Consider the following 14603-nt stretch of genomic DNA (forward strand, 5'->3'; position numbering starts at 1 on the left):
TGCCAGACACGAGATACAGGTACAATACTTCTGACATAACAGCTAAGAGATATCCAAATCTTTGAGTGTTATTTCTGAACGTGAACAGCTGGGAAATACCTCCAAAATCATAGAGATTCTGTTAGCAATCCTTTCTCAGAGTACACCCAAGAAGGGAGCCTCAAACTTTATTCTTTACTCCTTTAAAACTCTCTAGTTCCCTCGTTACTGTTTTTCAAAGTTGCGTAGCGCATCCCTCCGTGCAATCCTGTTGATTTCAAACTGTCCTCGTCGCAGCTTCTGATCAAAATATTTGCATAAGCAAAAGCCTGAATTACAGTTCAAGCAAAAACCTCAACCGAAAAGAAGCACAACAAAAAGTGACATGGGGAAAAATGCTAAAGGTGAAGGAGGAGGAGGAGGAGGAGGCAAGGCAACATTCAAAAGGCAGAGCCAGAGTGCGCGGCTGCCTGCGTCATGTGCTGGTCAAGCAGAGACGAGAGACAGAGACTGATAGAGCGAGAGAGAGAGACACACCGAAAACAGGAACCCAACGACGACGACAGCCGGCACGCGCCCCGAACCGAACGAACCCCAGAATCGACAGAGCAGAGGTAGCCCAGGTACAAGGAAGGCCAAACAGAAACAAGCAAAAAAAAAATAACACACAAAAACAACAAAAAGAGCAACAGCCAGAGCAAAGGGCGAAAACAAAAGGATCTGGAAAAGCAGAACAACCAAAAAAATATGCAACTGTTGAGCGATCGCACGGGTGAATAACCCAGAAGGAGACACAGAGGGAGAGAGAGGGGGGAAGCTCAGTGGAGAATCTCACTAGACTCGGGCCTGAAAGTGAAGCTTAGTTTATAATTTTTGGCAGGAAGAAAGCTGCTGCTGAAGTTTTTGTAGATTTTATCGTATCTAATATCTGGGCCTGGTTCTCGATCAAATTACAGTTCCGGTCAAGATTGAGCATTTGGTTCCGCTTTTGTGTGTGTTATTCGGGGATGCGTATGAGGATGATCATCATCACCCTGGTGGCTGGGGGATGGGGGGATTCTGGCCGGGCAGGCCTAACCGTTAACCTTAAGTTAATGATTTGCTTGCTGCCTTTGGTTGCTCTCCTGCCTGCGCTTCAAGTGCAACATATGGCATTCTGAGGCCGCCCCCCCTGCCCCTCTCTTGCTGTGGCTTCAGCACAACTGACGCAGGATACGCAGGATCCCATCGCACTGCATTGTTGTCCCAGCCTGGTCCCAGCCTACCTACCTACGATCGCAGCTCGGAGTTTTTGTGTCCGTCGACTTACTTCCTATCCTCCACACGGACCTGACAATCTCCTCCCGCTCCTCATCCTCATTGCTCCCCGAATACTCGCATGTAAAAAGATCAATCAAATATTGGGCTTCGTTCCTTCCCTGCGATGAGTTGCCCTCGCACTCTCCCTCGTGTGCCGCCTCGGAGGGATTGCATCTAGATGCCCACTTGACTCCTGCATTTTTATTTTTTTACGGCGCTATCATAGGTGCCTGTGCCCAGGGTATGATCGGGGTATGATGCGTCGCTTAACCAGTAAGTCAAGGTCGAATTGGGCGTCTTCTCGATGGTAAACTAAAATCATTTATATTTACTGGAATTTATTTTAGTGATTTATTTACTTATTTATTCTCTACATTCTCAGAGATATTTTTCTCTGACTTGGCTTTGGTTTCAACTCGCTTACAGGTCCTTAATGATTCGTGCTCCTTAAGTGCTGATCCTTTGTGTTTTTACTACCACATTTTTTTGTTTTTTTTTCCCCTCTGCCTGGCCGCAGTTGCCGCCGCTGCTGCTGCTGCTGTGCACCTGCTTCTGGGGCACAGGACGCGCGTCTTTTGACCGCAATCGTTGCCAGCACAGAGCTCAGAGCACAAAAAACTAAAACCAAATTCCGCTCTGACTTACTTACAAGCGAACAGAAGGCAGCCCAAAATCGTTGACCAAGTCGCTTAACCGTTAAGCTTGGCCCGCTTACACAGGGGAGAGATCTCCCCAAATCCCCAGGAACCGCTCTCCTTGGGCAAAGCTGATCCTGCCAAGCGTGTGCCAATGCGTAACCGCAGCCCGCTTTGCACAAATCCCAATGTTAAAGCCAAAGCCAATCCGAATCAGACTCGAACTCAGTCTCGGGCTTCGTCCTGGCCCAAACCACTTTCGTTTATTTTAATTTGGCTTGCGGTCGTCGTCAGCCCAGGGTGGCAGAGAGGGGGCAGTGGCGTCCAGGGCAGAGCCTGCTGCAATCTGACAAGAGCCTGCTGCATTTAATAACTGTTTTCGTTTTTGCCGCCGATCTTTTTATTACTCGTATCTCCCCCCCTTTCGATCCTTCCCAGCATGTAATGTGTTTGTGTGTGCTGGCCCCCGAGTGCTCACGACCTGCCCTGGACACGGGTCGGTCCCGTTCTCCCCGTTTTTTGCTGCCGCTGCCGCTGCCGCTTGTGCTTGTGCTTGTGGTGCACGTGCCAATTTTTGCAGCTTGCCCCATGATGGGGCCATCAGTCGATTGACCGCTTATCGCACCATACAACGCGTCTCGAACTTAATTAATTTTTATTTATGCTAACGAGCCTTTGACTTTTAGTAAAATCAAAGTCTAGGGTACCGTGGCAGAATTGGACTGGATTGGATTGGATTCCCTACTGCAGCTGATCGAAGGCCTGACGCAGCATTTGGTTGCAGAGTGCCGCATATGGATTGATTTCCACTAGCTGGAATGGATTGGATGCAATTAATGCTCGTACATACGAGCTGATTTCTGATTAATACCTGTTCTCTGGCAAATTTACTGCCCAGTTGGGCGGCTGCCTCGAAGTCAGATCGCGCCGCATCCAAATTATCCAATTTTCTGTATAGCACTCCCCGCTGACAATGGGCATGGCACTTGGTGCGGGTCTGTTTCTCGCTGGCTATTTCCAAAGCTTTGTTAAGGTCATCAAGCGCCTCTAAAAGTAACATAAGTTGTGCATTAATTAATTTAAAACTGAAATCAAAATAATCCAAAGTTCGTTGAGTAAAAAAATTAATTTTCTTCGCTGAAAATAAACAATTTTCTTTAAGATGAACTTACTTTTTAAACACAAAAGAAGTTATGCAAGTCAACAACTAAAATTGTGTGGTGTTGCGCCATTTATACTTGAAATCCACATAGGTACATGAATTCTACTCCCTAAAATATGCTACTGTATGCTCATGAAGACCTTTTCCGAATTAATGCAAATTGCATAGTATATTTTTGCGTGCATTTATTTTGTAGGTATTTAATCAACATAACTGATTAGATAATAAGCGTATGAATAATATTAAAACAGCTGATGGTAGGAGGTCTCTCAGCGTAGTAATTCAAAGACTATAAAACCACCAAAATGTTTCATAAAAAATCTGTTTAATTTTATGAGTTGATTAACAATTTATGACAAAAAGTTTTCATCCTAATTGCACTCACAAGCTCACTAAATAATTAAACACACTCACAAATTACTAAATTATTTGTTATTCTCTGCATTATACAAGTTTTTTGTATTAGAAGCTCCAAGTTAAAAGATTTTGCATAGAAAATTGGCCATGAGTATCTGCCGGAGCTGTGGTCGCCTTCTCAACCGAACTAGGAAACAAGAAATATTTGCGTTTGATCTTTTTTTTGCTTACCCCCATCGCGTTTCGCCAGACGAAGAGTCTGCGCTCGGTTGTTCAGCACCGAAGCTCTTTGGGCCTGGTTCAGGGCCAGCTGAAATTGCGTCAAAGCTTCATCTAAGCTTCCCTTTTCCGTTAGTAGAACCCCTTGAAGCTCCAGCTCCCGGGAAGATCTCACAGCCTCCGTGTCGGGCTCGACATCAGCCAGCTCGGACTCACATGGCACGGATACACTCGGATGAATGCTGCTCAGCTCCAGGGGATTGAAGATGGACTCCAGCACCTGCTGATCGTGTGAGCTCAGTTTGAGATTAACCTGCGGCATTGCTGACTACGAGTTGAGGGCGAGAAACAGACTAAATCTAGATTCTGAAATCTGAACCCCCCCCAAGCTAGTGGGGGAAACTGAAATCGAATGCAAATCAGGCAACCGAACCAGTTCAGACCCACCGAGAGAGTGAGAGTGAGAGAGAGAGAGCACCGGTTGAAAAAATCTTGGTTATATAAAAAAACGTTTTGTTTTTATTTTTCTGGTTTTTGTTTTTTGTTGTTGTTTTCTTTATGTATATGTAAATACCAAGGACAATATCATTTGTTTTTCACTTTGTTTTTTTTTTGTTTGCAATAATTTAATTAATAATATAATAATATTAAATCAGCGCTTTCTTCAAACATTTCCATTTTCATGTTCTGTTTCAGTTTCTTTTGTTTTTATTTTTATATATATTTGCTATGCTAATGCGTTTACATTTGGTTTTAATTTTGATAAATACAATTATTATTAATGCTTCAATAAATTTTTGTTGTTCGCTTTAAATGTTTAACTTTATGATGGGTTTTTTGTTTTCCAAAATTCTCCTTTACAATATACACAACTGAAATAGTTTTTAACAATGGATTTTTCTTTTCTTTTCAGCACTATGCTCTAGTTTAGCTCGATCTTTTGCATGATGCCTGGTGTTTTTCTTTCCTAATTCTCAGTTTGTTTTTATTCTAAGATGGGAGGATAAAGTCAGAGATACAACAGAAATAAAGGGATTTTTTCAGGGGGAATTCTGAGTGCTGCTGTCTCGCAAGCAAAGCAAATTGGCTCTAGAAACCGTTTTGTGTGGGTTCGGTTAAAGAAATTGAAATTGTACATATACCATATAGAAATATATGTTCTTTCGCTTTGAGAGTTTGAATATATGTGTTGTATGTTTTGTTTGTATTTGGTTTTGTGGTTCAGTGGTTCATACGGTGCTTTGTTTTTGTGTTTCTTCTCTTTACTTTAATGTTCCTTACTTTTCTTTTGCTTTTCTTGATATATGTATGTATGATAAAAAATATAAAAGTGAGCATTGAAATTTACCTCCATTCGTTCCGTTTCTCTTCCTATATGTATATATATGTATCTAGGTATATATATATATATATGTATATATATTACAAGTCAGTGTTTTTTTGTGTTTGTCGTGTCTATATAGCAGATACGGATATATAACCATTTCTCGTTATGTACTAGGTGGCACAGTTTGTTTTTTGTTGTAGTTTTTAGTTGATTTTTGGTTTTTGTTTTTGTTTTTTGTAGTCTGGTCTGAATGAATAATCGGTTGGTATGTCTGTAAGGGGCCTTGATATATACGAGTCACAGTGGGGTGGTGGCTGTAAGGTAAGGGGATCAACTCAAAAGCGAGACCTGAAAATAATAAGAGATCTTGTCTATCTGTTCAATATACACAGCTACACGTTTACATGTATATATTTATATATATATTTATCGATATATCTACAAGTTGGATTATCTCTGATTAAAAGTCTAGCTCAATCTTTATTATACAACTGGTTTGCTTCGGCTGAGGCCCTGCTAATCGGTAAGTTATATACGTAGTTATCCATACCAACTATAGGCTATTGCTATTTAATTTACGATATTTAAGTGGTACATGGTTGTCGCATCTCTTCTTGCTTTTATATAGAACGTTTTCGTATGGTATTTATAAGCTTTCATTCTGATTCTTCATCTTCTTCTGCTTCTGTTTCTGTTTCTGATTCTGTTTTGGTTTCTGTTCATTTTGGTTTTGGTTTGGTTGAATGAGTTTAAATGCCGTTTACCCTTTTTTAAGCATAGCATATAGATAGCCTTTTTTGTTGTATTTTTATATAGTAGTACTATACATATTCTGTTGTATATAGTTTGCTTCATCGGTGTATGTTTGTGTATGCTTGTGTGTGTTGGGGGTGTTGAAGTTGAAATTGAAATTGTATTTGAATTTAAAATTGAAATTGAAATTGTTTTTGTGGTTTTTGCTTAAAATTGCTTCTCATTGTCGTTTACAATTTAGATATAGTTTAGCGTTCTATAAATACGATATATGTTATGTTTAGCATGTATTTCATGTGTATATATTATATGTTAATTAGATACATATTTATCTGATAGTTTCAAAGTTAGGTAAGCCTTGTCTTCAGAATCTATCGCAATATACAGAGGCGTCCGTCCGGTGGGGCAAAACCATTGATACTTTACCCGCTCGGACATTGCAAACTGATTTGTTTTTTTGGTTTTAGTTTTTTATAAATTTTGGAAAATTCAATTGTATTTTTAATTAATTAATTTTTGTTGTCTTTTATGTGGTAGAATCACTAACAATAAGTAACAGCATAAGCTTGTTTTTGTTTTCGAATTTCTCATCATGTAGCTAAAAATGTACATAACTAATATACAGTAAAGCGTTTAATTACATAATAGTCAACAAAAGTACAAGTACAATATCTTCTCGTTAACGATTCAATTTTTTTCAATTTGTTTAATAAATATTCTGTTGCCATACAGACTCATACATACATAGAGAGTTAATTAGAACGAGAAAGAGAGAGCTTAGCAGAGAAATGGATTTGATTTCTGTTGGTTTCGTAATGGAGAAAACAAGCCATACTATAACTATAAGTAAGTACGTAAGTATATTGTACGAGTATATCTCTAGACACAAAGTTATGCTGTTGTTGCGGGACTTAGGACTTGGAACTTGGAACAAATTGCTCTACATACATTTGACATGCAAAAGTTTCACTTGAATCCAAACACTATCACACACAACGAACGAAATCAACAAAATTGCCAAAACGATGACTGACCAAGTGATTGAACGATTGAGTGAGTGAGTCAGTGAGTCAGTGAGTGACAGATATAGGTAGATCGGTGCACCGGTAGATCGGTGCGAATCCATAGAGAGAGCGAAAAATAGTTTCGTTTTATTAAAAAGATTTTGGTTTTGTTTTTTTGCTAATATTTTACAGAATATATATGAAGTTTTGGTTGCACAAACAGTTGTTAGGTCGTGCCCTGGTTTAGTTCTTCTTTAACATTTGGTTTTTATTTTTATACTTTTTCTTATATTTTTTTATTTGCTCGTGATCGCGCCCTGTCGGCCCGGCTCTTCATGCTTCAACATCGTTTAACTTTTACTTAATGCCAATCAACCTCAAATTCTAAGCGTTCGTTTTAGTTTTTGTCTCTACAGCGTAAATGTTATTGGTATCTCTCCTAGTGGTAGAATAGCGTAGCTCCTTCCCTTTGTAGTTTCATAATTCGTTTACCATTTGTTTTGGGCTCTGGGGTTGGGGTTGGTAATGTGATTGGGTCTTGGGATCGGGCTCTGGGTGGGGTTATACATAATCTTCCTAATTTTGTGAGTGTGGAGAGGGGAATACAATTTGCAGCTGTTGTTTTCTGGTGTTGGTTTAACAGTTAACAAACATTCAAAAATCGTGCAGTGTGCAGTTTAAGTTGTACTAATAACAGGGATATCTCTGCAGTGTTTTCAAATTGATCCACACAACGGGCAAGCCTGATAAGTTTTTTAATTTCCTTTCCCTTTATCTACTCTTTTCGATCAACTTTACAACACTACAGGAATATAGTTCGATATTTTGGATAAGTTTTTAAATTTTTTGTAAGCGCTTCTCTGGCTAAGTTTTTCGAGTGGGTGTTGGTGTGGGTGTCAGTGTGCTGGTTTCTGTATGTGAGTGTGTTTTTTTTTTGTTTTTGTGTGTGTGGGTATGGGCGTGGCCTCTGCTTGGGGTATCTTGAATATATATTTGTTTAATTTTTACATGACTTGCGATTTAGCTTTAAGATTATTTTTAATTTTTACAAATTATCTTTTGCTTAGGTGGGCTTTTATTTTGTTTGTTCTTGAGTGTGTTTTGTGGCTGTGAATTATATATTTTGCTGCTTGAATTGTATAATAAATTTGGCAATATGCATGCGAATGCGTTTGCGTATGTGTGTGTGAGTTTGTGAGCATGTGAGTACTAGTGCATATGTGTGTGTGTGTGTGTGTGTGTGTGTCAGTTTGTGTCTGCGTGTTTCCGTGAGAGTGTAACAAAAGCTTTTTGTGGCTTATTCTTTTTACATTTACAGTGTCTTCGGATGTCTTCTTTTCCTAACTTTTTTCTCTGCATCGTCTTCTTTATGCTTTTTGCTTACTGCTTAGTGGATTCTTTAGATACGTTAATTGTTATTATTTTTGGTTTTCTTTTTAACATTTGTAAGCTCTTGGTTTTCTTAATGTATGCCATATTTTGCTGTTGCATTCTCTTTGGGGGCTGTTCTGTTTGAGGGTTTCTCTTCGAATAACTTCTCTTACAATAATCTCGTGGAAATAAACTTGTTTCTGCCAGTTTATCAGTTTAAAGTTTAAACATAATACCCGTAATGTCTAACCATTTAAACTACTTTGCTCGATTGTTAATCAATAGTAATAATAATCATACAATAATATGTTTACACAGATTTACACATTTCGATTAGCGCATGGTACGTGGTTCGAGAGATTTTCGTCTTAGGATTTCTAGGTTCTGGTTAGGTCTTGACTGATTAATCTAGTTTGGGGATCGGTTGGTTTTTTGTTTAGTTGTTTTTTTTTTTGTTTGCTCTATTTGCTGCCTCGAGGGTGGGGGCAGGTTATCGGGATTTTAGTAGGAGGTAAGCAGTGAGTGAAGAAAGCAAGGGAGATGCTCTGGGCTTTTATCGGTATTTTGTATTGTTTTTTTTTTATATTTTTTATTTATATTTTCTTTGGCAGTGTTGAAATTTTACTTTTGATATTTTTTGAACTTAAGATAAGAATGTAAAAATTAAATTAAATATTCAAATATTTCAACCTAGAAATTTGGTTTCATTCTGGAATTTGTTTCTTTTTTTTTTTAGAGCATCTCTTTAGCTACAACAAAAACGACACGACATGGAAATTCTCTATGGGATAAGCTGTGGAAGGGAAGGTGAGATTGGAGGGGCTCTTTGGAACAACATTCAATTTAATTAAAAATGTAATCTACAATATTCCACGTATACGTTTACGGCATTTTCCAGGGGAATATTTGAATGTTACCAATTCAAGCGCGTTTTGTTCAGTGTAATAAGAGGCGTGCATGAGGGGGGAATGGGTTCTGGGTTCTGGGTTCTGGGTTGGAAAAGTTAGCACAATTAAACTGTTGACTGGTTGAATTGTTGTTTTAGCTTGAAAGAATGTTCCCAAAAACTGTTGTTTGCTCCAATTGCATTTTTCACTTTCGATTTTCTTTACTGGTAAACGGAATTATTATGAGATTTGTAGCTGTTGCTGCTGCTGTAGCGCTGCTGCTGTTGATGTTGATGTTGCTGCTGCTGCTGCTGCTGTGATGATTGCTGATGGGAATGATGAGGGTGGTGGTGGTGTTGCTGATGCTGCTGCTGCTGCTGCTGTAACTCGTGGTGGTCACGATGGTGGTGTTCATGGCGGTGTTCGTGGTGGTGTTGTTCGTTTACTTGGTATTCACGTTCGCGCTGCTCGCGTTGTTCTCGTTGGTCGCGTAGCTGTCGCCGCTGTTGGTGTTGCTTCTGTTCGCGTGTTGGCGTCGCAAGCTCTCGCTGCTCTCGCTGCTGTTCGCGCTGCTGCTCACGCTGCTGCTCGCGTTGCTGCTCACGTTGCTGTTCCCTTGTTGGTGTGGCCTCGCGCGAAGCTTTTGTTGGTGTATTGGTGTTTAGTTGTTGGGGTTTTTTGGTTGCAGTTGCTGCTGCAGCTGGTGGTTGTGTGGTTTGTGTGGTCTTTGTTGTCTGTGTCGCTTGTGTTGCTTGTGTCGCTGGTGTGGTGTTTGTGGTGGGAGTGTTGGGATGATACGTTTGATGAGGATGCTGATGATTGTTGAGCGCAGTCTGACTGCCGTACTGGCTGTTGGTGTTGCTGCTGCTGCTGATGTTGTTGTGTAGCTCATGAGGCAGTGGCGGTGGATTCTTGGCTCTTGTTAGCGGTATTGGTGTTGGCATTGGTTTTGGCGTCTCCGTTAAATCGATGCCCCATTCATAGAGGAACTCGAGTTTTTGTCGTTCCAATGGGTCACTGGCCGGCAGGGCAAGCAAATGTTAGGCTTCTAAAAATATCAACGCTGTTGGCTTCGGTTCCAAATTTGATTTCTTTGCTTCGACAACTAAGAAGGTTATTTCAGCCTTTTCACGATTAGCAAAGCATTCGGCTATCAGTCGAGCAACCTCCTGCAAATACAACACACAACATTAATTAATCTCTGGAGCCTGGTCTTAGCTTTTTAAATTAGTTTCACCTGATGATGTAGACCCTCAACCTTGGTTCCATCTACCTCCAGTATCAGTTGCCCGACCTCTAGTCCGCCCGCTTCAAATGCTGCACCATTTTCCTACCAGAAGATTATTATTAGATTATTCCAAAAGTATTTGCCGTCTTGTACTTACATGGATATTGATTATCCTAGGGAGCGGGTGTTTTGTATTAGCACCACCTTCGATAGCAATACCTAAAATTGGTTTCGTTTTCTTAACTGTAATGTGTAAGTTGCCTCTATGATCAGGTACGACGTTTGGATTGTGTTCATGTGTTTGTTCAGTCGTTGAACCACCATTCTGCTCAGCGGACAGACGCTGCATGGACTGCAAAAGAGACAAAGTTGAGCCACAAAAAATTGCATTAATACAGATATCGTACAGAGAGGATTTCTACATAGTTGGCTGGAAAAAAAGGAAACCAAATGCTAGACAAACTAAAACTAAAACTAATACTTAAAAGTAGCTAGGAGTTCTAGTTTAAATCGTGTCTGGATTCTCAAGTATTAAAAGGTTCAAGCTAATTAAGTAGATTTGGTGTGGGAACTGCAAGCAAAGATATATGTAAGTATTTTCCGGTTTCAAGCTATAGTTAAGGCCAATTGAAGTTTAAAAGGTTTACTAGTTTAATATCATTAAATGGCATAATTGTTGTACATAGTTTCTTTTTGAGAGAGGTAAGAGTACAGAGTAGAGAGTGGAGAGTGGAGAGTAAAGAGAGAGAAAAAAGAGAGATTTTTGTGTGTTTTTTGTTTTGATTTGTTTTGGAATGAGTCATGAAATGCTTGAGCGATCAAATTGTATTTAATTTAGCTGGTGTGGAAGGAAAGGAGAGCAGATTATACTGACAAAAGTATGTTTGACAAAATTGTACTTGGAGAGGAGAATTTTGAACCGCATTTCCGTTTGTTTTTCTGATTATTTTTGTTGTTTTTTTTGTAGTTGTTGGCATTCATGTGCTTTCGTATAACTGGTACTTATTTTTCTTGAGATATTTCTGTTATTTTAGTGTGCTTGCACTAGAGTTGGAGTAAGTAGCACTCACCTGATGCCTTCGTACACCTTTATCGCCCAGCAATGTGCCGCCTTCTTCCTTCATATCGAAACTTCTTGAGAGTTTTGTGGCCAACTCCTAATTTTTTTGTTTTGTATTTTCAGTTTCAATTTTTTAGATTCAGCCACATTTTCATTTGTCAAAGATTTTTGTTTGATTTTTGTTTTGTTTTTAGGTTTTGCAGAGTGAGCAATTTGTTCAAATTGTTTGATTTTTTGGTTGTACAATAAGTTGAATGTAAAATGAAAGTAGTAGAAAAATTTGCATAAGAATTTGTTGTAGTTGGTTGGTAGAAGAGATAAAAACGTTGTTGATTTCTTTGGTATTATTTGCTTTATGTGATTTATGTGGTTAGACGTACATATTTATAAATTAATTTCTTCATTTGTTTGCCTTTTATTTCAAATTGTTTGCTATTTGTTTTTGCTTCTCGTTCACTTGCAAACATACAGATAGAAACTTAATTGAATAAAGTATGACATTTCAATGTTCGGCAGAATAGAGTAAAACTGAGTGGTGTTTCAGGTTGGTGGGACGGAGGGTTGTGATGTTTTTCTTAGTGGGACATTTTATGCCAAAGCGTGCTTTGGAAAGAGACAGTTGGAGATTGTGTTTCGATTGCCATTCAAAGTGGATTTAGCCGAGCTGAGGCTGATTTGCTGCCCATTGACGAGCTTTCATTTTTGCATTCGATGTGTCTTTATATTTTAAACTTTTTCGATATTGGATTAGTCTTTGACAGAATCATGTACAATTTCTTGATTGAGGATTGAAGAAGATTGAAGAAGAGTTAGATAAGGAAATGTAAGAAAAGGCATGTGGATAATTTATGTTGCCAAATTGCACTCTGGACAAGGTATAATTAAAAACTATAAACTTTTTCCCAAATCAATTTATGTGACACCAAAGTCCATTCTCTAGTGATGTTTGCTTTGGCATTTACGGAAAATCTCAGTTCACAGACCTTTCAGACTGGCATGGGATTAGGGATTTAGGTTCATCTGAAAATTGAGCTTCAGGTGCAAGTTATGAGTATGCGAGAGTGCTGTTTGGTGTGTGTTCGTGTGTCCAAGGATCGCTGTTTATCTGTTTGTCTGCGGATACGTATGTGAGTGTGTTTGTTTGTGTGTGTGTGTTGGTGTTGGTGCACTTTAAGGCTTGGCAGCTATACAATTATGGAAATAAGTACTTGGATACAAAAACGACTTGCAAAATTGGCAGCTAATACACTTAGATTTTGATGGCTACACTAATTGGGCTAAGAATTTCCAAACTCAATTCGGAATTCGGTGAGGCAAAAGCGCTAAACTAAAGCTTCAAGAACTTTCAACTTACGAGTATTTGTATTGTATTATACAGGTCTATGGGAACTTGCTAACTACAACTAGGAAAGAGTGCTGTGTGTGTTTCGTGTGTGTGTGTGAGTGTTTGTGTGGGGCAGCAGCAGCTAAAAGTAAGGCCAAAACAAATGGGGGAGTTGTTTGTTGTACTCTAATTACAGGGCAAAGTAAAAAAGTACCGAAAGAAATACTACGGAAGAACATTATGTGTGAAGGGTGATTCGGTGGACCAAGACCAAGAGATTTGGCTTCGATTTGGTTTCGATTTGATTTGACTTTTTTGCGTGTGTTTATAGAAATCAGGGTGACTCATGCGTAAATGTGCAAATGTATTTTTCAAGCTATTTTGTTTTTCTTTTTCTTTTTCTGTTTTATTATTTTTGACATTTTTCATTTTTGCCGGTTGTCCGGTTTTTCGTTTATTGGTTTTGGCCATTAGGATTTGCATTCGTTGTTGGTTCTTGGCATCGATTTAGTTTTGTGTCTAGTTTAGCTTTGGTTTTTAGGTACTTACATTGACAATTTACTTTACAAAGGAGACTAAGGAACTCTAGATGAAAGATTTGTTAAGTGCATCACGAATGAAATCAAATTAAAGATGAAACGAATGGAAAATAATACGACTGAATTGTGGATGGTGGTGAGTGGTTGGTGGGTGGTGGGGCAAGCAAAATTAGATTTTAAATGGGAACACAATTCCTACGAATACAACACAAAATTCTGGATATGCAGTTTAATTTTAAATTTTGTTTAATTTTTTTAGGTTGCTGTTTTAATTGCACTTGTTGTTGTGGTGGTTGTTGCAATGCACATACAAAACAGTTAAGTTTGGTTAGTTAGTTAGTTAGTTTAAAAAGAGAGAGAGAGAGAGAGAGACAGAGTGACAGAGTTACAGAAAGATAGAGAGCGTAAGTGAGAGAGTGATAGCAACAATCTAAGTTTCAGGCTAAATTGAATGCAACGAGAAGATGCAGATCGAAAAACAAAATGCAGACTGTGATAGAGAACATTTGGCAGACACATTTTTCCACTCAAGTACGAGTATCGAGCACAATTTCAGTTTCTGTGGTTGCTGGTGTTTGCTTTTTTATTTATGATTAGGTTTGTTTGTTTGTTGTTTTTTTTGTGGTGGTTTTCGTTTAACATTTAACGAAAAATACATTGGCACTTACTAGAGGTCGTCCCCAATACCATGATTTGACACGTTGTGTTAAACCACCCAAATGTGAACGTAGTCCATCTAAGTAGCCGCCCTGAAATGCACACAAATGAACAAACGAGAACAATTTCGGGGGTGTACGGGGGTGGACAAACGAAAATAAATCACACAAATCCAACACAAGAAACGATCTGGGTTCTGAGATGGATCTGATGGGTACGGAAACGAAAAGTGAGTGTGCCGCGTGAGAGAAATGAGAGGCTCTAGGGGGGAAATTATGAAACGAAAAATTAGTCTGTGTTCTACTGAAAATAAGACAGAGAGAAGGATTTTGTGGGTCTTTGTGGGGTTTGGTACCTATGTGGGTTGTTACATATTGTATAATGTCTAACTATTAAAAGCTACTTTTCCAATTGTTTACTGGATACACGCGATAAAAGTTCATAGCTCTACGGGTTATTAATGCTAAGTGGCTTTTATTTTGTTTTACCTAGGAAGCCATGGAAAGTTTCATGGAATTAACTATAGAAATGGGGGCTCCTAAATAAATATATTTCAAGAAATTGTATCGTATATATAGATGGGCGGTTATATAGAATTATGTAGTTTTGTTTTACTTCTACCCCAAATGGTTTACTACTCTAAGAATATAGTAGAATTCTATCCGTTTCAAATGGGTGCTACTCGAGGATTTATCTTTACATATAAGCTCAAATGTAGTTCCTTACTAAAAGGTATACTATATTTTAAAGTTTTCTAAATCGCTAATATATGTATTTTTTTATAATTTCATCTTTTCATTGT

At 38.6% G+C, this 14603-nt stretch overlaps 3 protein-coding genes across 13 annotated transcripts in view; all 3 read right to left on the reverse strand.

The window, feature by feature from the left end:
• Positions 1 to 2446: 2446 nt before the first annotated feature.
• Positions 2447 to 4008, reverse strand: LOC117579186 (tetratricopeptide repeat protein 36 homolog). Its single transcript, XM_034264955.1, has 3 exons — positions 3664 to 4008; positions 2785 to 2960; positions 2447 to 2726 (listed from the first exon to the last, which is right to left on the reverse strand). Exons 1-3 carry the CDS (start codon positions 3971 to 3973, stop codon positions 2655 to 2657), a joined length of 558 nt encoding a protein of 185 aa, XP_034120846.1. The 5' UTR covers positions 3974 to 4008; the 3' UTR covers positions 2447 to 2654.
• Positions 4009 to 4645: 637 nt separating this feature from the next.
• LOC117580279 (whirlin) overlaps positions 4646 to 14603 on the reverse strand; it is a 36727-nt gene continuing 26769 nt past the window's right edge. For 3 of the 11 annotated variants that reach the window (XM_034266743.1, XM_034266738.1, XM_034266744.1), the window contains 5 exons: positions 13813 to 13893; positions 11292 to 11378; positions 10379 to 10573; positions 10231 to 10323; positions 9998 to 10162 (listed from right to left, as the gene is read on the reverse strand). In XM_034266743.1, coding sequence (XP_034122634.1) covers positions 10034 to 10162; positions 10231 to 10323; positions 10379 to 10573; positions 11292 to 11378; positions 13813 to 13893 — 585 coding nt within the window. In that variant the 3' untranslated portion in view covers positions 9998 to 10033. Of the gene's footprint in view, positions 5777 to 9997; positions 10163 to 10230; positions 10324 to 10378; positions 10574 to 11291; positions 11379 to 13812; positions 13894 to 14603 lie in introns of those variants that run through there. The other 8 variants (XM_034266739.1, XM_034266746.1, XM_034266745.1 and 5 more) reach the window with 4 other exon arrangements.
• On the reverse strand, positions 8830 to 9964 carry LOC117580282 (G-box-binding factor-like). The gene has a single exon (XM_034266754.1). The coding sequence runs from the start codon at positions 9935 to 9937 to the stop codon at positions 9215 to 9217; it is 723 nt and encodes a 240-aa protein (XP_034122645.1). The 5' UTR covers positions 9938 to 9964; the 3' UTR covers positions 8830 to 9214.

This window comes from Drosophila guanche, unplaced genomic scaffold (assembly GCF_900245975.1).
Source record: "Drosophila guanche unplaced genomic scaffold, DGUA_6, whole genome shotgun sequence".
NCBI classification, from domain to species: Eukaryota; Metazoa; Arthropoda; class Insecta; order Diptera; family Drosophilidae; genus Drosophila; species Drosophila guanche.